Genomic DNA, 23,380 nt, shown 5'->3' on the forward strand with positions numbered 1-23,380 from the left:
CTTTGATTTTTTCCTCTGACACAGTCTAGAGGAAAAGAGGAGGGAAAAACTATTACAATGAAATAACATTTACTTCCTATTTATGCTATGACACATTTTCTGTTTGTGAACTTAGAATTGTTGAGGAGTATTTCACTGGCCCTCCTGGAAAGGAAAAATTCCTCATTAATTGACAATGGAACAGAACAGGCAGTTCAAGATCTCTACAGATAGCACTGTCCGATTTACATATGGCAGTCCTAGGTTTTCATTTTCGTTTTTGTTTTTAATTTCTGTGGACACACCTAGATCATTTAGTTACCGTCCTCTGTTTTGTATTTGCACCACTCAATAAAGCGGTGATGAAGTAATTCAACAAGAAGCAAAGTTCTCCACAACACATTTAATTTACCTGTGTCTGACATAATACCAAACTCATTTTGTCCTAAGTAGCCAACAGAACAACTGGGAAACTCATCTCTCACACTTAATTCTGAAAACAGAGCACTCACTGCGCACAGTTCTCACCATGGAAAAGAATGGGAAAAATGACCTACTGAATGTCAGTGGCTTTGTTACAACAGTGACAAGAAACAAGAGGCTACATGGATGAAAAAAAAATGGATGAAAAGACATTACAAAAAAGAAAACACTTGCACACATCTCATCCCCAACGACTGTCATTGGAGACGCTAGAGTCCTTTTCTGCTGGGTCTCATACCGTTCTTTACTCCACTGGCAGATCTTCTTTCTAGTTCACATCTAAGTACCTGCTCCTAAATAAAAACTATTACTTTTGAACTCAGTTCTGGGAAATACAGCATACATCTGTCTTCCAGTTGACATCATTCTGTATACCATCACTACCAATATCAGTGCTACAGGAATGGCTTACCTTTCAACTGCCAAAATTTCTATGCCTGAAGTATTGCTATTTCCATATTTAAAGGTAATCAGTTCTGGATGTTTCTTCTTGGATGTGATTTTGACTACAGAGTTGAGTGCCTGTCGAGACTGTATGTAAGCCAGACCCTTCCGTGACGGAATCTCCCTCAAACAATACATATGGGTTGCCGTGACTAGGAGATGACTTGAAGGGAAAGAAAAACAGAAATTAGATTTTCTATTTAACTAAGTAACAGCTATTTACAAAGCTAAATTCTACAAACAAATTACATGGAGAGAACTAGATAAAACAGTGTAATACTTATGTAGATTAGGAATGTCTACAAAATACTTCAGATTTTTCTGAAGTATTGAATCACATACATAAACAAGTATGGCAGCCTCAACAGCATACAAAATCAGAGTAAGTAGTTAGTATCATCACCTCAGCACAAAAGCCACCAGTGATCAACGTCAACGATCATAACCACCAGTAACGTGCCAGGCCATGCAGTGCGGGCAAAATGCCTCCAGCTTCTCTCCTCCATGCTTCAATCACACCCCAACCCTACCCCTTCATCTACAGAGCTACTCTGTACAAACACTCTGTATGTGGAGCATCAGATTTAAGCCTCCAGGATGTGCTGGCACTCCATGACTGATTGCCAGTCACTGAACAAGCACTAAATAAAGTTGCTCACTTGCCCACTCAGTTCAAGACCCACTTCGCTGTTCTTCTCAGAAGCAACGCACATGTGGGGAAACACACTACTGGAGTTCAAACTCACTTTGAGAAATTATACGATGACAGATCAGTGATCATAAACCATGTAATTTTATTTTTCCGTTAGATTTATTTTAATAAAATCTAATAACAGACCATGATGAAAAAGAAAGTTCATCCTAATTCTGTGTTATCCAGATTCAACGGGATTTGCACTCTTTGGTGTAGCTAAAATGCAGTAAGCAACATGTTCTGCTCTCGCAGGATTAACAAGGTCACTGAATCCCAGGGGCAAGATGAGCAAGTACTACAAGTCAGAAAGGTAGATAGGAAAAACATGAAGAAATAGGTACTCAGGTCTACCTGGTCTTGAAAAATAAGCCTACATTTACTAAGAATGTTTTTCTTCTTATCTTGTTTTACAAAGTAAACTTTCACACTATGTTTTGTACATAAGTAATACTCTGTAACACTGAAAATATAAGAATGCAAGTATAGTGGTAACATTTTGTTCTAAGTTGTTTCACTATTATATTAGAAATGAAGTTGTATCACAAATAATTGTCCAAGAATATTTTTAAAAATGTATTGAGACAGACATTTTCATTAAGTTTACGAGTAATTCCAGTACCTGGGAAACATATGTCCATTTTCTTTTACTTCATTACAGGGGAAGTTATACTTCACGTCAGGTTTATTTATCCATGTTTGGATGTTGACGACCTCTTTTCGATCATCATCTGACATTGATGAGCTATCAATTTCATCTATTTTGAAGAGGTGGTGGTTAAAAAAAAAAAAAAAAAAGATTTTCACAAAATGTCAGAAGACTTTTCAGCTCAATTAAAATCATAGTAGCTACACTGGTTCAAACAAGGGTCCATCTAGCCCCCAGGTGTCCATAAACAATGGCTCTGAGAGAAACAAGAAAGAGGCACGCGTATTTGATACTTCTCTATTAATTCTCTCTCAGCGAACAAGTATTCTCAGCTCATAGGATTCATTAAGCTGGCTTGCTTTGTCCCTTCAGTAAAGTTTGACAGATCTGTTCTACAGGTACTACAGGTAGCACAGATCTGTTCTACAGGTACTTTTCCAGACTTCCACTGAAGTCATGTACACTTTGCATCTACAATACCATTTTTTTTTTGGCAAAGAGTACCAAAAATGTGCCTATATTCCAGGAGGGCCTTTTCCTATTTGTTTTCAGATTGTGTAATTCATTTGATGACATCTAGTTTCTTGTATGAGAAGAAACAGTTTCATTTTGCTCCTTCCCAATTCTTACCTAAGTCAAACAATGATTGTTTCTGATCAATCTTATTTAAATGACTCCAGATTTTGTAAATCTGATTAATCTTCCTAAGGTATTTCCTTTTAAGGTCAACAATTCCTAATCTAGCTATTTGTTTCTAATATGGAAACTGAGTATGCCTTTTGGTCACAGGATGGCTACTTGTGGGATGATGATGGTTGGGAGTGAGTTAACACTACCAGAATCAAAACAGGACAGCAGTTTGCTGTCCTTGCCATTCTAGCATTTGCACTTTTCTCTCAAAAATCTTTGCGAGAAGTGTGGTGTTTCAGTTTTGCCTGTAATTTTTCAGGCAAAAGTAGATAAAAAATAAAAATTGCACATTTTTTCTGTGGCATTCTGCACGTATATCAAGAGATGAATCAATTCTTAACAGATTCAACGCTAAAAAGTATCACTTTTTAGTATTGGAGAGGTATAATGCTGGAGAGGTGTGCATACATAAGTCCTCTAAAGACTACTTTTTTTTCTGTACAAGGAATTAAGATGGTTATATTAACTGCCAGTACTAGAGATTCAACCTGAAATCTATCAGTCAAATTAGGTCCTTTGCATTCTGCTTACTGTCATGAGCAATAGAGGTACGTTTTTATATTTGCCTCTACAAGACCCGTGTAGAAAAACACCTCTTTTACTATAAAAATACTGAGTGAACATGAAGAATCAACTATATCCATTTGATTCCATTTCTTCCTGTTGGCTGCTTGGTGCCTACTACAAGAACTTTTATTCTTTAGTTTGCTAGTATGTATTTGAAGAGACTACTTCTTCCTTGGTTAGTTCTAGGCATTGCCATTACAAACACAATCAATAGTTAGAAAAATGTCACACATTAAGACAATGATGCAAAACACACTCTTATAATTTAGCCACACATAACAGATTTGTCTATATAAGTCAATCCAGGTAAAAGGAAAATCTACTGTACCAGTATCGTATTCTTCTTCATCTGCAATGCTGAATACTGGTTTCACACCACGGTAAGGTTTTCCTACTCTGTCACTGCTGCTGACATGTCTGTTGGCAATGAAAAGGGTAGGAGAGGACATAGGATGGGAGGGAAGAAGACAAATGATTTTCAAACAGATGGTATGAAGCCTATCATAACACAATAGCAAAACGTAAACAACACCTTGCAACTGAAAAAGATGGGAGAATTTCATAGAGTTGCCTTCAAGGAAGCTAGGACTGACACATCACGCAGTTTGGTTAGTAAAAGCATGTATTCCACAGTTATTTGGCAAGGCTGAGTACTATGATGAAGTAAAAAGAAACACTTGTTTTAAGAACTTCTGATCACCTTCCCAAATTACAAAATACATTAGAGACTGTAAAACTTAACATACTATATGATGTTTCTAACACAAAACTCTGAACTCTGCCTGAAGTATTTTTGAACATGGAAGGTAGACTTACAAAAGAAAATGCCAGATAGGGATAGAGGAAAAATTTAAGACTGTTAATTAACATCTAGAAGTTCATTTTTCTGGTAAATAGGTCACTCCTCGGAAAGATAAAATACCCTAAGCATTTCAAAGTGGGGGCATTATAAACCATCCATTGTAGGGTGAATTCTGACTTCCTGTCCATTTTTTCCACCAGTATAAAACCAATCCTGTAATTTTTGTTCAAGCAATTCCTGCTGCTAATTTCAGCATCACTGGGATTTCTGCATAGATACTGACCTCAAAAATCATTGAAATCTGCATCTACAGATAATGTTAAATGACTCAGGCAAACAGAAATGAATCTTAAATGTTTGACAATAACAGTTGCTAACTCCTAAGATATTTTAAAGCTCTAGCCCAGAGTGCTGTGAAGATAGTCACAGCTGCCATGTTAAAGGTTCTGGCCCTTCAGTACAGAGAAATGCCTGAAAAAAAACAAAACAAAACAAAACAAAAAAACACCAAGAATACCTAAGGGTTCAGAAAGCCTCAAAATGCACATCTTCTGGGGTGGGGAGAATGATGACACCAAACAACAACCCCAAAACCAATTAATGATTTTAGCCTAACTGGCAACATGAAATAGTTCAAACCAAACCCAAAGACCAGTACTCCAAAACATACCTGTCCCTTTCCTCAGTTTCAGTTTTGATAGCCTTCCTCTACTGCAATGTGCATTTATACTTCCTATAAACCACAACCCTGGGTTCATGTTCTGAGTATGTTCTCACACTTGTTTATGTGCCACTGTGGAACTATGTCAGAGATGCAACTTTCTTAGTAGTAATATTAATGAATGCCAGCTCACATGTAGATCTGAATGTATATTTGAAAGTTAAAAAAGCAACCTAAACTTTCTATGGCTAAAATTTACTAATGTAGACAAAACAAGGAAATGTTTAATAGGAAAAGAATGCATTCTACAAAAACAAAAAAAAAACATACAAAAACATGCGAATTAGTGTTTAAGACAATAAGCATCAATGACACTGACAATTCAAGAAGGCAGTGTTTCTTTACGTAGATTTTTGTAAATATGGACTTGTTTTAGGAATACATAACCAATTTAGTAAGAAACACATTTAAATAATGTTGAAATGAATTACATAGGAAGGATTTAAGAAAAGATCTTATTGGTGTTTATAGAACAAAGTTAGTTAAGACAAGAGAAATAAGAAAGCCATTTTATAAAAAACTGGTAACATCTTAAACTAGAAATTAACTTCCCTTAAACCTGTTTGCATGGAAGGCCATCATCACATTGCTACAAATTTAATGCAATTCCCTTTAGTGACAAATCTGCAAAATGAAATATATTGGAGATAAAAGCTAAGTGGATCCTCCTAAATGAATGGGAAAAGGTTTTTCAGAGCTGCAATTTTAAGATAATAGTCTAACAATCAATACTGTGAGTAAAGTCGGTTATTATTGCATCTGCCTACTAAAACAAGCTCTATGAGTGAAAGCAGAAAGCAAAATAACTCACGTATAATCTCAATATACTTCTTGGTTACAAACACCAATTTAAGTGTCTTTTAATTACTGAACAGTCACAAAAAGTGTTTCAGGTTGGAATTTTAGTACTTTCTTAGAGCATTCTAAAAACTGATCAAGAAAATGGGTAGAAAAATCTCCACAATCTTCAGGATTTCTAAATTATAATATGATATTGGGATAGTTCCAATAGATGCTGGTTACCATTACTGTTGGTTTGCCTCAGACAACTCTATTCTGTAATGCTTATGGGTAAATATTATTTCTAAGTATGTACAAACTACTTGAAAGCTGTGGATCAAAATCCTTGAAAACCTCAAAGAGCAGTTTAATTCTCCATTAATTCTTATGGCACTGATCTTCAATACTTTTTGGTTTTTGAGGGTAAAAAGCTGTAACATGATGTTCTTAAAGGATAAGCAAAGTTCCTGAGTAATTATGCATGCATACTGTAGAAGCATGCACAACTGTGGAAGTCCTTCATTAATCAAAAGTAAATTTTATATACCCTCAAAATCGTATTTTTCGTTTTTGAAGTATTTATGAGATAATATATCTGACACAAATGTGAGGGTACTCCACTGTTCTGTGAAATGCTGTTGTTACATCAACAAGATGAGGGCAAGTTGCAAGGCATATTTACTTATCACCTCAGCATCTGTCTTTTCCCAGTAACGAGTACCTCTGTTTCTATCAGCACATTCTATCACTGCATGCTAAGAATCACAGCAATTCCAGATTTACAGATAAGATTTCAGTGTAAGTCTACCCCCTTAAGCTGTGATGACACTTGATACACAATTTGTAACAAGCACTTTTTGTAGCTGCAGTCTCTCTTGTTAAAAACTTAATTTGTTCAGCAATTGTTCCTGTTGTAGTTCACTAATACAAGTCATTTATAAAATATAAATAAGAATGACAAGTGAAAAAAAAAATAGTTCCACAGAAAGCAACTGTAAGGAAGAAACCAGAAGTAACAAAGCAGAAACCAATAGAAGAAAGCTCTGCCAAAGCATTCTTTTCTTCCTCTAGTCTCCTAACTAGTATTTGTAAAAAGCAATAGCTTTAGTAGATATCTGAGCAATTTTGTCAGTGTAACCAATGCTTACAAATATTGCAATGCCATGCTAAATACAACAACGGTGGTTTTAGTCAGACTGCTTAATTCTCAAGCTTACCGCTCCAGGCTTGCTCTGTCTGGCCAGGGAATATTGAAAGGTATTCTATAGGACATTGGGGCAGAGGACAGAACAAAACAATTAAAAAAAAAAAGTTTAAGGGAAAAACCTAGAAAAACAATTGAAATGCTCTATATCGGCAGTGTATCTTTGTCAAGGAGGATGCTTATAAATAAATTAAGGAACGCTTCATGACAGATAGCTGTGAGGTAGAAAAATTTGTAAAAAATTTAAAAACACAGTTTTTAATGCTATGTATGGCTTATCTACACACCCCACTTGAATTCTTCACATGACAAAAGGTCCTACCAAATGCTATTTAAAAATTTTTTGCCTCTAAGCATGAACTAATTAAAATATAACTTTCTAACACACAAGCAACAGTCTGTTCCTTTGATCAGGCATAAGACTACTAAAAAACTGCTATTACTTTGACCCACATTTCAAGTCCTGCTATCAAGCAAACACTACCTCTATAAGATTCTGGAATACCAATGTCTTCGTAACATACAGCTCCAAAGGATGCATTTGAAAGAACTCTAAAGCAGTCTATTCAATTAAAACTTTGACAGATTAAAGCTGTTCTTCTTTAATTTAGTTAAGACAAGCATTTGGAATGAAGATCTTCAACTTTGAAAGTGTCTTTTAACATACTTGACTATTTTCATTACCATCCCTACTTGCAGGAACAAAAATGAGCAAGCCAATTTAGGGTTTAAACATAAGCTTACAAGAACTTGAAACAGAAGATCCTCAAAAAAAAATAATTAACCTCAACTTGACAACGTCGGGCAGTAAAAAAAAATAAAGCAACCAACCAACCAAAAGAAAACAGCAATGAAAACCTGTCCATAATCTTTCTGTCATTCACCCATTCCGTTAGTCAGGACGGGAAGGAACTAAAACATAAGTGAAATCATTTTTGCCTTTTAGACTAAACACAGAAATGACATATAGTAATTTGAACTAACCATGCAGTGACAAATTCTAGGGTAAACATTCAAGAGAAAAGGTTGCTTACATTGGCCTTGCAATTACTAAGGCAGCACAGTAGATTTCCTATATCATGATAAAATTGTGAGGGCAGAGAGGGGTAAGAAGTATGAAAACTGAAACTGGAAGGTAACGTTTTTTTTTTCCTTTTTAATTAGCACAATCTTTACATTTACAAAACAGCCACCTGAAAAAGGTAGTCATTCCTTACTGTTAACTACAGTGAGATATAAATGACCCACCTGTCCACTGGAGTGGATGTATTTTCAATAAAACTAATAACTTTTTCTTTCACGTTCACAGATTTAGTCTTCAAAGCAACCGTCATTTTATTCACCAAGGACTTCACTCCTTTTCCATCACTTGAACCATTAGGAGAATCACCCTGCAAAAATAACTTCTCAGGCTTAATCATTAAAAAAACATGCAATTTCATCACAGCTTCTGATTTTTTTAGAACTGAAAAAGACTACAAAATATTACACGTGCACTTTTTGGTTCTCAACAGAAAATTAATTACAGCATTAAGCATTCTTTTTGAGTTCTATCAAATGATATCAATGGCATGGGTCTGAAATAAATATCTAAAAAAGCAAGCTAACGAATCTCATTAATCATCATACTAGTATGAAAATCTAAGGAGGAAGGATTTATATTCATGCTAAACTGTATCCAAATTAAAAGCCAAGTTCTACAGGCAACATATCAGCTGTAGAAAAGAGCCAATTTTGAGCTTTCCCATGAAACTGTAAGCCAGCTTTACAGTATCTTATTCCCTGAGTAAGAAAGAGCCAATAAGAGTCTGTATTAGTCCATTACTTATACTCTGCTAGTGAATGACTGACTACAGCAAGTTCTTCTCTACAGGCTCTCCCTTTCAAAAACATTTACATTACCTACAACTAGATAGTGAAAAAAAACCACAACTGAGAACAATCAAGACTTGAAGTAATGAACTTTACAGATGAGAAGGAGGAATAAGAAGAAAAAAATTCAGTACACCTGGGTCTCTGATACCACTACACCACTTGAGCTTAAAATTTACTCACATCAACAGAGGAGTTTATGCTACTTCTTGAACCCGAGGTACTAGCAATCCAGTGCCCATATCCACTTTCTGGTCCTTCAACATTGATATCTGCTAAGTGCTGCTGGAGGGCTGTTAAAAGGCCATTAAAAATGTTCAGAACTACACTGGAATTAATCTGTTGACGAAAATACCATGTAACAATTTTTGCTCCACATGATTCAGTAAAACACAAATTCAGATACTGCTATAATCACCCCTGTTTTTTCTTTCAGTAATAAAAATGCATTAACATAAGCTTTATTAAAAAAGAAAATGAACAAACAAAAAGCCCCACCAAACATCCAGACAAAAAATAGTCAACATAGAGCAGCAAACAAAAATAAGCCACTACTTTGATCCTAATGATAGCTGTTTTGACACTGCACTTATTGACTAGTATTGCTTCTATAATCATATTGTGGTATAAACATCTCCACTGTTTGTAGAGCCTCACTGATAGATTCCAGGAACTAGCTGCTTAAGCAACACAAACTGACAATTTAAGAAAATACAATAATTAAGCAGCATCTTCATGTGGATCTGCAATGCACAGAGACTAAACATCAGCAATGAAAACTCAAAGGAAGAGGCAATTTCCCCTGCTTCCTGTACTAAATTTTCACCAGTCAGAATTTTCTAGCCAAAGCCTAATAAAAATACAAACAATATTAAGATACCAAGTTTTCTTAAGACAATATTAATACAAAGGTTGTTAAAATAGGCTTACCCATAAATCCTCCTTTGGCAATGCTTACATACTCTTTATTTTTCTGCAACAGAAAAGACATTTTTGGTTGAAGCAAAAAATCTGTGGATTGAGTCTTGCAAGCACAGTAACGAAACACAGGCATGTTTAAAAAAAAAAAAGACTAAAATTTGAGTGGTATTAAAACAGTTAAGATCTGAAGGGGAAAATATTTTGTCATTTAATATCACTGATACGTACAGACACTTTATTTCAACTATTAATATCAACAGCAATTCAGTTTTACCTGTAAGAAGTGTGCTAGCACCATGTTCATATACATATCTTCTTCTTCCCTGCCACTTCCCATGAAGCAGAGATGTTCCCCACCAGCTATAGAGCCAGACTCAATGGACTGTTTTTGTGCTTCCAATAGTGATTTTACAGACTGTGCAAACTCTGATGGGTTTTGAAGCATCTGTGGAATGCACAAACAAAATCATCTGCTTAACACTAAAGACACAAACTTTGAAAGTGGTTATAATTTGTTGAACACAAAAAATGCAACATCAGCACTTCACAAGACAGACACACACATGTACACACACCAGACAGCTTGTCTCGGACCTCACGTTATATAAAGAACATGAAGAATGGTCCTTTTCTTCCTCACTGCTCTCCCCAGCAAAGAAATACAGCTTACATTTGATAGCTTATTTTTACAGACACCAAATAATGGTGGAAAAAATGTCTTTGCAACTTTAATGTTGCAGTAAGTTGGCAATATGGCAGAGACTGATTTCTGTATTTGCGTATGTCCAAGTATGACAATTCCAAATTTTGTCATTTTGGAACTGGAATTTCTAGTTGCCGGTATGGTTCTACTCTTGTCTCCCTGCAAAGTTTGCTTTAATTGATATTTGGAAAAAAGCTGACAATTAGAAGCACAAGGAAACACCTGGAGTCCTCAGTACTCTCAAAAAGTTAAGGCTGTGGTTTCCTGAAGGCCTATTATGCATGCAAACACAATGAGCTGCTACACAAAAAAAGATGAAGGAACACAGACATTCTAAATACATCTGAAATTTCAGCCTATTCCTTCGGGGAAGGCAATTAATTGAATTAATGAGGAAATGTTGACCTGTAACTGGATTTGAGGGGGGAAAAGTCCCTGTTACCCAGCTTTTACATGGATTAAATTTTGAAATACAGAGTAACAAGCTATCCATCAGTAATTTAGCCTGAATTTTAACTGGAATTTTCCTAGAACCAAATAATGGCGCTTTATTACTTAGGGGCTAAATCTCATTGCATCCTCCACCTAAAACTACCTATAAACAAGACTGAAAACTTGTCAGGATTTTGTTTTTTCTCATATATTAGTAAGTCTTTCTAACTATTAAATAATTTCTAATGATTATTATTACATGTACTTTATTGAATCTGATGTTCATTCAAGTCTAGAAGAAGGATCCCCCCACACATACTGCAGGTTTTTTTCCGAAGTAGTATTTAATCTAGGTTAAAAACTTAAACATTACATAATTATACTTGTGCAAATAACACTGAATAATACAGCATTTTAACTAAAGAGATAAAGGGGCAGGACTGAGCCTATTAACTGAGAAAGTTTAAAAAAAATGAAAAACAACAACAACAAAAAACTTTTATCACATATATACAGAGAAATCATTCCAAGCAGCACCTATAAACTGTTTGAAATTAAATAAAAAAGAGGGTTAATCTCGAATTGAAGATTCTGGTACACCGGTACACAGCTGAAGGATAGGCAACTTGTGAGAAAAATTACTGTAGAAGTATGATTAAATGTTCAATTAGGAATTCATAAATCAAATGGAAACTAGAGCAGAATATTTAATGAAGTAATTAGTCCATAGTACACCTCAGTCCCAAGATCAATGCAATTCCTCTCTCACACTGTACTGCCAAGATTTCCAAGGAGCATCTAAATAGTTTTCAGGATATATGCTCCTTACAACCAGGCCACTATAATGCCAATAAAAGATGATTCCTCCAAGCAATGTCTAGACTTTAGCTTCTATGGGTTTCCAGTTCTAACTGGAGATCAAGAAGTCTGAAATCTCACATTCTAATGTCACAAAGGATTAAAGTTCTCAGTAAAATGACGGTTCCACCAACTGCCTTTAGAAAAGCTAACTTTTGAAGCCTCATCATCACAGTTGTATGGACAAGTCATTTTTTCAAGACTGACATTCCTCTTTCCTTCTACTTAACTCAAAAACCAGTAGAACAATAAAAAGCATACAAACCAAATCAGAGTCTAAATGAAATGCTGTTGATAAGTGCCCAGCATTGTATTGTTCGGCAGGACGACAATCCACTACGAAGAATCTTACTCCTTCCTGAAAAAGAAAGATTTTGCCCCATATTTTAAAATCATGTAATCAGTGATATGAAAGCACATAATTCAACTACATTTGAGTAGTAATTCCAATGGTACAGGAACCCCTCAGAGGGGCTAACAGCTATCAGCAAATCGTATTTTGAGTATTCCATACTACTGTTAGCACGTCACCAACAGTGTTTTAATAATCATTTCCCATTAATACATTAACTTACAAATCAGAAAGTATCACCAGGTGCAGTACATACTGCAATTATTTCACCTCTACTGATAAGAAATAGTGGGTACGAGAGTATGCGTCAACAATACAAGAAGAGACAGCTTTGAAGTCCCAATCTAACAGTCCAATACTACTCAGCACAACACAGAAGATTAGATTTACATCCCACTAATTTAAACAGGGTATAAACTCATGCTTAACTATACTTGGACTAGGTAAAGAAATACACATGAGGAGCTGGAGCCTAGATACTGCTACGGAAACACTGTAATCTAGCTACAGTATTATTCATATATTGGTCTTAAAAACTGTAAATGAAGTCCTTGCATCTAAGCATATTTTCAATGAACTACCACAGAAATAGTTTGAAACCATTTTTCATTTGTTTTTCTAAACTGTTCATTGACAAAAGGTCGATACTTCATAATGGCATTTTTCTCAAAGGTACAGAGAAGTGGGTTTTAAATTTTCCTCTGTAATAGCTACATCTGGAAAGGCATTCAAATCAGTGAGATACTTCTTCAAGCTCCCACCCATAAGGCCTAAATCAGCTGTATTAAGTTCCCTTTTGCTGTAGCTCAAGTTGCTACAGTACAGAGGTACTGCAGTCAACAGATAATTTACCAGAGAGACAACTTCAATACAAGAACACTCTTCCCTGAAATATTTATCTGTGTTGTTGGCACTTAGATGTGTTTTTGATACATGAAGAACTCAGGGATTATTTTCTTTTTCTAGAAGGTTAGAGAAAAGTAATTCATTATACTGACTCCTTGCTGCTGATTTGCTTGAAGAATCTCAGACACAGAAACTGCTAGACAGAGAGCCTGGCTCAAGTCTGTGTCATCATCTTTGAGGCCCAGTAAGCTGCTGCCAAAAAGACTGTGATTGTCCTAATAAGGCAAAAAAAAAAAAAAAAAAAAAAAGTTAAATGAAGCCATTGTCTTTAAACGTGAAGGCATAAAGTAAAAATATATTATCCATGTCAAAAACATTAAGCCTAATACACATGTGTTTTGTCCACAGTCATCAAATCTATTCCATGAATTCACCAAGGATTTCTTACGTAAGGACTGCAAGAACAGGACCTGTGATGATGACAGCTTTACTTCATGTAAGTGACTTTCTGTTTGCTGTTACAAGTACTGTGCGGCCTACTACAGGACAATTGTGTCAGTGTGGCATTTTTACTTTATCAGTTCTTACAAGAATTTGGTTTGAAAAACAACGTCATCAGTCATGAAAAATCAATATTGCAGGGAAGCTTCTTGCTAACAAGTTTCACGGGAGCTTTTAATTCAAAGATCCCAAATGTAAATGTCACAAGAATAATAATATGAAAAAGATGTTTAAAACATCACGATTAAATAGTCACTGAATTTACTGTCAGCAGGGGCTTAAAGTCACTAAAAAGAGGAGAATTTCAAAATTACTTTGTTATTACCTTTCTGAAAGAAGCCGGAGTTTTACTACAGTAATATTGCGCCAAAGAGAAGAGATCCTCTATATCCTCTAGCTCCAGATTGGCTGGTGAAGTTTCTAGGATCTCTGATATACACAAATGACATAAGTGCATCATTATTTCAAACACAGCAAAGAAGTAGTGTATCATATTGTAACTTAATTTTTATCTTTTTTTTTTTTTTTTTAAGTAAAGCTTAACATAATTTGTTTTGTTGACTAAACTTGAATGCCAACTTATTCTCTAGATAGCAGCAGAACATAAAGGAAATAACACTTATGCAACGGAAACCTGTGCTATTTGCCAGAAATTCAAGCCTTTAATGCAGAATTCTTTTTTACCACATTCCTACATCTGCACAATTTTAGCTTTCAGTTGTAATATTAAATCAGCTGCCTTCTGTAAAATGGGCTGACCAAAAGAACCCTCTAAAACAGAGTACTTATCAGTTGCACTGTTGTATGCCCAGGATAGTACAAAGGTGTAGTTCTGGAGTATACAGCAACAAAGCAAGCCCTAAGCAAAATCATTTTTGGCTATCAGTAGTTAGTTTATTAATTATATCATGTCATACCATGTAAAAAACAAAACAAAATACAAGGCAGTGAAACAGCTCACATGAATATTAGTTTAATTTCTATTAAAACAAAATAGGGGGCTTATAAAAAAGACAGAAAGAGACTTTATACAAGGACCTGTAATGACAGGACAAGAGGGTAATGGTTCTTAACTGAAATAGGGTAGATTTACATTGGATCTAAGGAAGAAATTCTACACTATGAGAGTGATGAGGCACTGGAACAGGATGCCAAAGCATGCTCCATCCCTGGAAGTGCTCAAGGTCAGGCTGGGTGGGGCTTTGGTCAACCTGGTTTAGTGGGAGGTGTCCCTGCCCATGGCAGGGGAGTTGTAAATAGGCAATTTTTGAACTCATTTCCAACCAAAACTATCCTATGATTCTATGATCAGAGCAATGAATTAAGCCTCAATCAAGTTCATACAAAGATAATAATTTGGAAAATGTAACAAGTGCAGTATATTTAAAGAAAGATATGAAAGCTACTGCTTTGAGCTTGAAAACATGGTAATTGTTTCAACTGAGTACAAAACTAGGCATGGAAGTGCTAAAAGGAAATACAAGAAAAGAAAAGAGGGCAGATGTGACACAACACAAGAACAACAAAAAAGGAAATAGTAAGGGGACGTTATGACGAGAAAATCACAGTAAATAATTAAATGACAATTCAATTATTCAGTAAGAAGCATAATAAACAATGAGGACTATATTATATGATGAATATTTTACTAGAAGACGTATAAGTACTTACTTATCATTTCTTCTTTGTCTGATTCTTGTGCTAAGATAACGTCTCTGAAAACAGTAAAGTCACAAGGAAAGATTAAGATAGCAAAACCAAAATAAAATACAAGCAGATTAAAACTGTGTCAACAGAGGAAGTCTCAAAGAATGAACAATATACTTACTTTGCATTCACAAGGATGATTAACATTAAGAAGTAGATAAAGAATGGATCTGCTTGTTGTAGATAACCGTCCCATATTGCCTGAGTGACTTCAGCTGAACAGTAATATGAGAAAAGGCTCCCAAGCTAAAAATTTAGAAAATATTGTCAGAAGAAAAAAAAAGCTGTAACAAGGAATAATCTTATCAGAACAGCATTTTTAAGAGATACAAGCTGGCTAAAAGATAATAAAAGCAACAAAAACATGTTAAAATATACATTTGTACCACATATTAAAGGAATGCTCTTCCCTCACAGTATTTAGGGAAACATGCAGTAATGATTCAGGCTTTTCTGTGAATAAATCCTCCTAGTGTAAAAGCAAACTGAGCTGTACCATTGTATGCCCAGCAAATTCAACCAGAAATACAACAATCGGGCTGGAACGTCTCTTAGCTCACAGCCACTCCTCAATACTAATTGTATTATGCCAGATCATGTACAAGACAATAATAGAATACATTTACTCAACTAGATTAGCAAACAAAAGGCTACTGTAAACAGCATTCTCTCATTTTCACAGTAGAACCGAGCTACTTGAATATTGTTGCACATTAATTTGACAATGTGACTTACTTTGTATTACATTATGATTAGTTATGGCTGATTAATTGAACACTTGCAAGCAACGGAAAATTGCCATTACCATTTAACAAACTGTTTACCTGTTCTCATGTTCCCTTTTAAAAATACACCTTCTCTGATAGTGATGTTCAAAGTGGATAAAAGAAAAGCTATGAAGGTCCTTTCATACATCCTGTATAAAAGTTTGAATCGCACCTAATTCAAATGCATACCAGCTATCTTCACTGGGGAGTTACTGAGCTTTCTATTGCATTTAAATTTATATCAACAAAGTTACAGCTTTCAAAAGCTCAGTTAGCTGTTTTAAAACACCATCAGGGAATATTTCAATGCTCTTTGGTATACTTTTGTAATAAAAGGTAAGAAGATTTTTCCAGCTCTGCATCGAACACTACTGAAGACAGTATATCCCTGAACAATGAGACGACAAGTCTCTGAATATTGCTTATGCATTTCTACACATTAGAAGAATTTCTATAAAAAGTAAGTTTGTTTATAGATGAAACAACAATGAATTTTAATGTAATCTTAAAATATAAAGTGAGGTTTCAGATTGGTCTGTAACCTTGTATACCAAAGGGCTTGACATTCAGGTCGGCAACATCAATTTATTTCCCTACCTCCTTTCAGAAGATTTCTTTACCTAATAAATCACTAATCTTTTAATAAAGACTCTAAAATAAGTTTGTATTTACTAAGGAAAAATATATAAAAATAGGCACACTCCATAGGAAAAAAGACCCAATTCCTCTTCTAAAGACTGATGACTGACAAAAGGCAGATTTTGAGAATATGGAAATTCTTCCTGCATTTAAATATTAAAATTGGTAGCAGCCCCCCCAAAAATATTTTTAAACAAAAACAAAAATCAAAACTTGTAGTTCAGCAATTTATTTTAGTCATACATCCTTAACTGATAGCAAACGGAGTTCCAAAAAAAAATAAAAATAAAAAATTTCAAAGCCAGTGAGTAAGAAAGAAGAATCTAGAAGAGATCATGAGGTAATTACAAAGTCTTCCTTACTCGTTTACAATCTTTTCCTTTAAGCCTGTTCTGTAAGTACTGTAACGTGATTTTGTATGGTCTAATCATATACATGATTTTGTATATGTACTAAGTAGTACTGAAACATGAGAATTTTACTAAGTAGTACTGAAACATGAGAATTTGGCTGCTTTATGTTGTAGTCCTGCTACACAAACCTTTTTTTTTTTAAAAAAAAAACAACAACAACAAAAATACCTCCTTGAGGTAAGCATCTTACTAAGCATCTCCTCCTACTCAAGGCAGTTTTGAAATTTAAAGGAGAAGGAAAAGCGAAATTCTTGAAGAGCTGCAAAATATGTATATATTTATATATATATATATATATATATATATATATATTTATATATATATATATAAATGTATATGTATACCTAGTACAGCGCTATACCTAATGCAATGGGCATTCTTAAAACAGTAAGCTGATTTTGAAAGACAAGTTAGGCTGATGTTTCTTCACATCTACAACCATATAACAGCCCACTATAAAAACTAATGTCAAACATCAGCCCACTATAAAAACTAATGTCAAACATTATGGCTGCTTACTATCTTGAGTATGTCAGTTGCATTCCTACTTATTCCAAGCAGTTCCTAACATGAATGGCTCAATTAAAATCTAGTACAATACAAATGTGATATTTACAAGATCTTCTACCTTACATTATAAAACTGAAGACAAGAAAGCCTGCACTATATTTATATAAATGATTTATTTCAATTTATGCAGTTTTAATCTCTTGTACTACTCTTCCCTAAACTGGCAATGTGTACTTCAATTTAAAAGGAATTTATTTTTCATTATGTGTCCCTACTTTCACTTTATTACCCAGTTGAGCGCATATGAGTCTGGTGTCATCTTCTTGGTATCAAGAAAGGAGCAGAGTTCAGGCTCATGGTACTGAAGAAGCAGCCTAAATAGATGGAATGGTCTTCCCTTCAGAAAACAATCCCTGAAAGGCAGCAGTGAAAATAATCATGAAATCCCCCAACAAAATTTCATTTCTCAGACTTAAAGTAGCAATTTTTTATAGTGACAATGTAATTTCCAACATAGTCTTTTTAAATCACAGGGACTAATCTTGAAACCAGCATGCCTCATAACAGAAAAATGAAATGAAAACAAAACACCTACAAACAACAAAACCTCCACAATATTGAAAAGGCAGAAGAAAGAATTAAATACTTCTGTATTACATACTTTATCAAGTCCTAGCAGTATTGAAAAGATCTAAATATCAAAATAAGGCTAGCATAGTATCAATGTTGTTAATTCAATAAGAATTAAAAAACATTTCTGAAGAGGCAAAAGAATTTTAAAAGACGGTCATTTCATATGTGAGTAACAATTAAAGGTCAACTCATCAAGCAGGAAATAAAGGAGTATTTAAAATGAATAAACAGCTGTTTGTAACACATTAAGAACAAATCTCAAGTGCTTAAAAACTTAAGCTTATGTGAAATTTGACACACCAATTTCCAAACACAGTTATCAACCTAACTTTCTTAAACAACGGTAAGCCTATATGGGTGAATGGGAAATATTCACGGCAAATTACGTGGAGATTCTTCTTGAGATTATCACATGAACTCTGACTTCCCATTAAATTAACAGGACAAAAAGGACAAAAAGAAGAATAATGTTCTAGTACTAAATTTAGCATAAGATTCTAGAGTTGCAAATTACTTTTTGTTTGAATGGTTAATATGGTAAATTATTCAGATCCGTCTGTAATTCTTTCCTACCTATTAACATCAGGAAGAGATATATATCCAAAAATAACTTCTGACATTTCTACTGATAGCAGAGCAACACTACTAAGACATTTTCCTCAACTGTTTTGCTCAGTAATTTTTAATTTTTTTTCCTTCTGGTACCTACTATTGTAATCAACTCTTAATAGCATACCCAGTTGGGGGGAAAAAAAAGAAAAAAAAAAAAAAACAACAGTTCACAGTGCACAATAGTTTTTAAATTAGAAAATAACTAACAGTATGAACACAGTTTGAGTCATGTGCCAGGGCTGACAAACATTTCCTGTCACAACACCAAACATGCACATTTCATACTATGCCCAGGTACCCAGTAGCTGGGCCAGAGACTCCACTCCAGTAAATTAGGCTAAAAACTTTAATTACAGACTGTCTGCATATTATTTCACAAAGTCTTAATTGTGAGGTGCACTCTAGCCCCACTAGTGTGTCACAGGGACACTCTGACATAAATGAAGTTTTTACCAAGAATGCCAACAGAACAGCATTAAATGCTCCAATTTCTTTTCATTAAAAAAAATATCTAACATTTCTTAAAAATAATCATTAAGGTGAGTCCACAACTCACTGAAACACATGTATAATACCAACTACTTCCTCTAAAGGGATTTTCAGAAACTTAGCGTTTATGAAGTACTTTGAAGCAACAGGTATAGAAGCATTTTAGATATTAAAAACGCAAAGAATGGAAAAGGAATTAAAAATTGTTTTCACATAATACATAGGTGGGACTGATATTAAACAATTATTTTTGATTTTGTATGAAATGACCGTTCTTCTTTAAGAAGTGTATTAAATCTATATCAATCACACAATAACTCTTGACATCCTAAAACTTCTGAATTATTTGCTGGACTTAAAACCAACAGATTGAAAAATGGTTTGATTTATCATCATATGAAGGAATCTGACAACCTTCCTACAAACAGTGCTTTTATAGTGCTACTCTAGCCTATACTAACCTACACATCCATTCACAAAATACTTTTAATGCCATTAAAAACAGCACACAGGCGGAAGAAGGAGTTTTACCTTGGAATGAATTTATTCATGATAGCATAAAAGCAGTTGTACAAATCACTGCGTGGTAATCGAAGGAGCACCAGAGGTTTGAGGAGATGTATCCAGCCAAGGCAAGAATTGTATTTAACATTGCGTGATTTACAGTAAAAAGTAATAACAGACTCAATATCCAAAAGCAGTACTGACTTCTCGTCTTCTGGCACTGACAACCGGTCTGAAATAAACATAGAAATATAAACCATCTAAAGAGCTTCCCAAAGAAAGTGAATAAGATTAATTCAGAGGACAACTGTACTGATACAGAGTTCCGTGCACTTGGGGAAAAAAAAACACAACAGAACATCAACCAACAAAAAATCCAGCACCATGTATTGAATGTTTATAGAAAGCCATCCCAAAAGGCATCAAAATATGAGTGATTTTTTAACCTCAGTAGATTAAAGCATTTAATATCACAATAAAGCAGGATGAGAGAAGTTTAGATTTTCCAGAATCTACATGAAACAAAGGTAAAATTCTTTTAATTCTTCAACTCCTATTTGATGCGCTCAGCAAGTAACCTGCACACAACTCCACAACAAATTCATCTCAATTTCAACAGAGATCATCCCACAATGCATACCTTTCAATTCCTCATAAGCCCACTGATACGCAAATTCATTAAAATCAGCAGCTTGAAGTTAACAAGGCTTATAGTCTTAAATTTCAGCATTTACATTTGTCACATTTCAATAACTATTTTTAAGTTATTTTCTTAAGACTTTATATTTGGTTTGCTAGTATAAGAAGAAACTATTTGCTTGCTTACAAATAAATTTTAAATTAGATTTAGCACTCAGGCTGATCAGAAGATACACAGTAACTATGAGCATATAATATTTTATATAGTGTAGCACATTGTTTTAAATTCTTACAAATTCTGTAAAGTACTGGAAAGGGTTAAGATGTTCCCTGTTTACTGACAGATTAATTCTAAATCCATGACTTGTATTAAGTTGCATTTGGATGAAAACTTGCACAACAATTTGGTACAGAAGCAGTTCCATAATTGAAGTAGCAAGCCAAACACTTCTTAAATACCATGATTTTTGAGTTGGATACATACACAAAGCTTCAGCTTTCATTACTTACAAAGCATCTTTCTACACAGGCTCTTACTTAAAATGCTGGCAATGCTTCAGAAAAAGTACTGGCATCCACCTCAGTTGAGGCACTGAATCTAATACATTTGAAATATGTCAACACTGTACTGCAAATTACGCTTTCTTTCATATGAAGGAATTGCTTCTGATGATAAATGGATTGTAGCTTACTTGCAGTATAAATATATGTGCATATATTATATGGACTGTAGTGAAACCAGACTTTTGTGTAAGTTCATACAATTTTCAGTTTAATACTAAACACATATATTTAGATTTTTATGAAAAATCAACTATTATATAATTCATAAGTTTATTTAATTTAGAAATGTATGTTCTGATCCAGATTACGTCACTTTTGCTATTGCTAAACTAACATATATTAGAAAAAATATGGCAATAAAGAGGGGAATAAGGAGAAATAATGGTATGGAGAGATTGAAGTGCCTAGCTTTACATGGTACGAATAGTAATTGTCGTTTTACCATTTTTCTGAAGAGATGGTATAATTTGACAAAACGGGAAATCCTTTCTTCTCTTTCCTTTACATGACAGGCAGGGAAGGAAAATAAGTTGTACTAGATTTTAGAGCTAGGCAAAGTACAACTGTATATTCAAAGTGGTATGTTTGTACGTATGCATGCTTGCATGTATGCGTGCAGGAACTTCATTCTCTGCCTTAACTTTCAATTCTGCAACAATAAATTAAAAACATGGCAGATAATAAAATGGAAGATTCTCTAATTGATACCATAGGACAAAGTATCCTTACTAATGAGTCACCACTGCCTCCATCACTTAATCATTGATACTACCACTGTTGCAAGGTATCAGGGATTTGGCCACTTTTATGATAAACTTCCAACCAGATCATGAGGCAGCTCCTTACAGCATGCTGGAGTACTATTTCCAATGTGTTGGCAGTACCCTGCTTTCACAAAATCAACCTTTCATTTCTGCTGAAAATGCTACTAAAAAATCCCTCTTTCTAAAAAATGGCTTATTAAGTCCAAAATGTTCAGTATGTTTCTTTTAGAGGTTATACGCATTTTTGTGCTACACCAGCTTTTCAGATTAAATACTGGACATTGGACAATTAAAAACTTGAAGAATACCATAAAAAGAATCACATGGTTAGAAGACAGACCTTGGAAAAAACATCATTTTTTTTTCAAACTCCTGGAGCTTTCTTTGCATTGGACTCTGTCCATGCAAGCTATCACTTACAAGTTAATACTTTAAAATTCCATGACATCATCCATCTCAGTGTTGGAGTAGATAAGATACTCTTTCCTTATGATTTCTTGCTAATTTTCTGTGCTCTCTCATCTTCCTCCAAACGTAAACATCATTCAGGTTATTTAATTCAAATAACAAAGCCCTAAGACAACTGAGAGTACAGAAGTTTTCACAAAGGTGATCTAAATGTAACGGAACTTACCAATTAGCTCTTGGCAATCCTTATGAATTACACTCTGTTCTGGCAGATCTAAACAGCCGTCCCATGATGCCAGGCTGTCCCCCTTTCCTACAACATTAAGTGCAATCTGAAAACAAAAATAAAAAACACATTTCAGTGTTTTCCTTTATTAGTTACGCAGTTATTGAGCTTACTAAAGAACAAACGCTCTAAAACTTAATCAACATACTTGCATGTTAAAACAATATGATATGAACAAGTCAGCTTTCCCATGGAGATGCCTGATAATTAAATCATTCACCTCAAATCAAACACCACCTCAGGTATTTTCTAGATTTTGATTTAAGCTCATATTTACCTTCCAGACTTTGGCCCTCAGATCATCAGGCAATCGCCTTCCTTGAATGATATTTCTCACAGTTTCAAGATCACAGCCTCCTTCTTCCAGAGCTTCTGCAAGATCTTTTTCCCTACAATAATGATATGTACAGGGTTTATTTAAAAAAATAATTACACAATATTTTTAAATCTTTATCTATTAAATTGATATAGACCAGGGGCTACTATCAGGCAAAAAGACAATTTCCCAGTTACTGGCAAAAAAAATATTATATATATATATATATATATGTATATTTGCAAGATTGTGTTTACTCCTTTATTTTTAAGGCTGCTTGTTCAACTTCTAATTCCATTCAGTTTCCATAGGGGAGAAAATAAGCTCAGCTCAGATTTTTATTTTCATGAAGTGACAATGTTGCAAAAGGCATCATAAAAATGCAAATTTAATGTTAGTTTACAAGGTAAGAGAGAGACAGCAAACTTTCACTCACATACACACAGTGCGCTCAAAGCAAACACTACACATAAATTAGATGGCAAAGGTCTTTTAAATGCATTATTAAGGTACTAATAAACTTAGGAAATGGAAAACTCTTTTCAAAGATTTAGAACATTGAGTTTTGAATTCCACCTTTCCCAGAAATGGGAAAGGACCTTTCAATCAAACTCATGTTTAACTGTACAGTTAA

The 23,380-nt window shown here is 34.4% G+C and overlaps 2 protein-coding genes across 6 annotated transcripts in view; one reads left to right on the forward strand and one right to left on the reverse strand.

Moving 5' to 3' along the window:
• The window catches only part of TOMM70 (translocase of outer mitochondrial membrane 70), a 286,607-nt gene that overhangs the window by 39,778 nt on the left and 223,449 nt on the right, over window positions 1-23,380 (forward strand). For all 3 annotated transcript variants that reach the window (XM_068695925.1, XM_068695912.1, XM_068695916.1), the window contains one exon: window positions 13,403-13,490. The gene's annotated coding sequence lies outside the window, so the exon portion shown is untranslated. The remainder of the gene's footprint in view (window positions 1-13,402; window positions 13,491-23,380) is intronic.
• The window catches only part of TBC1D23 (TBC1 domain family member 23), a 31,338-nt gene that overhangs the window by 1,839 nt on the left and 6,119 nt on the right, over window positions 1-23,380 (reverse strand). The window contains exons 2-18 of one of the 3 annotated variants that reach the window (XM_068695883.1): window positions 22,708-22,819; window positions 22,371-22,476; window positions 19,797-20,001; window positions 17,821-17,944; window positions 15,324-15,448; window positions 15,167-15,210; window positions 13,821-13,924; window positions 13,147-13,269; window positions 12,062-12,154; window positions 10,078-10,248; window positions 9,813-9,855; window positions 9,066-9,175; window positions 8,259-8,401; window positions 7,024-7,068; window positions 3,832-3,920; window positions 2,220-2,355; window positions 875-1,069 (exon numbers count right to left, since the gene is read on the reverse strand). In XM_068695883.1, the coding sequence (XP_068551984.1) occupies window positions 875-1,069; window positions 2,220-2,355; window positions 3,832-3,920; window positions 7,024-7,068; window positions 8,259-8,401; window positions 9,066-9,175; window positions 9,813-9,855; window positions 10,078-10,248; window positions 12,062-12,154; window positions 13,147-13,269; window positions 13,821-13,924; window positions 15,167-15,210; window positions 15,324-15,448; window positions 17,821-17,944; window positions 19,797-20,001; window positions 22,371-22,476; window positions 22,708-22,819 (1,968 nt within the window). Of the gene's footprint in view, window positions 1-874; window positions 1,070-2,219; window positions 2,356-3,831; window positions 3,921-7,023; window positions 7,069-8,258; window positions 8,402-9,065; window positions 9,176-9,812; window positions 9,856-10,077; window positions 10,249-12,061; window positions 12,155-13,146; window positions 13,270-13,820; window positions 13,925-15,166; window positions 15,211-15,323; window positions 15,449-17,820; window positions 17,945-19,796; window positions 20,002-22,370; window positions 22,477-22,707; window positions 22,820-23,380 lie in introns of those variants that run through there. The other 2 variants (XM_068695891.1, XM_068695898.1) reach the window with 2 other exon arrangements.

Source organism: Anas acuta, chromosome 1 (assembly GCF_963932015.1).
Source record: "Anas acuta chromosome 1, bAnaAcu1.1, whole genome shotgun sequence".
NCBI classification, from domain to species: domain Eukaryota; kingdom Metazoa; phylum Chordata; class Aves; order Anseriformes; family Anatidae; genus Anas; species Anas acuta.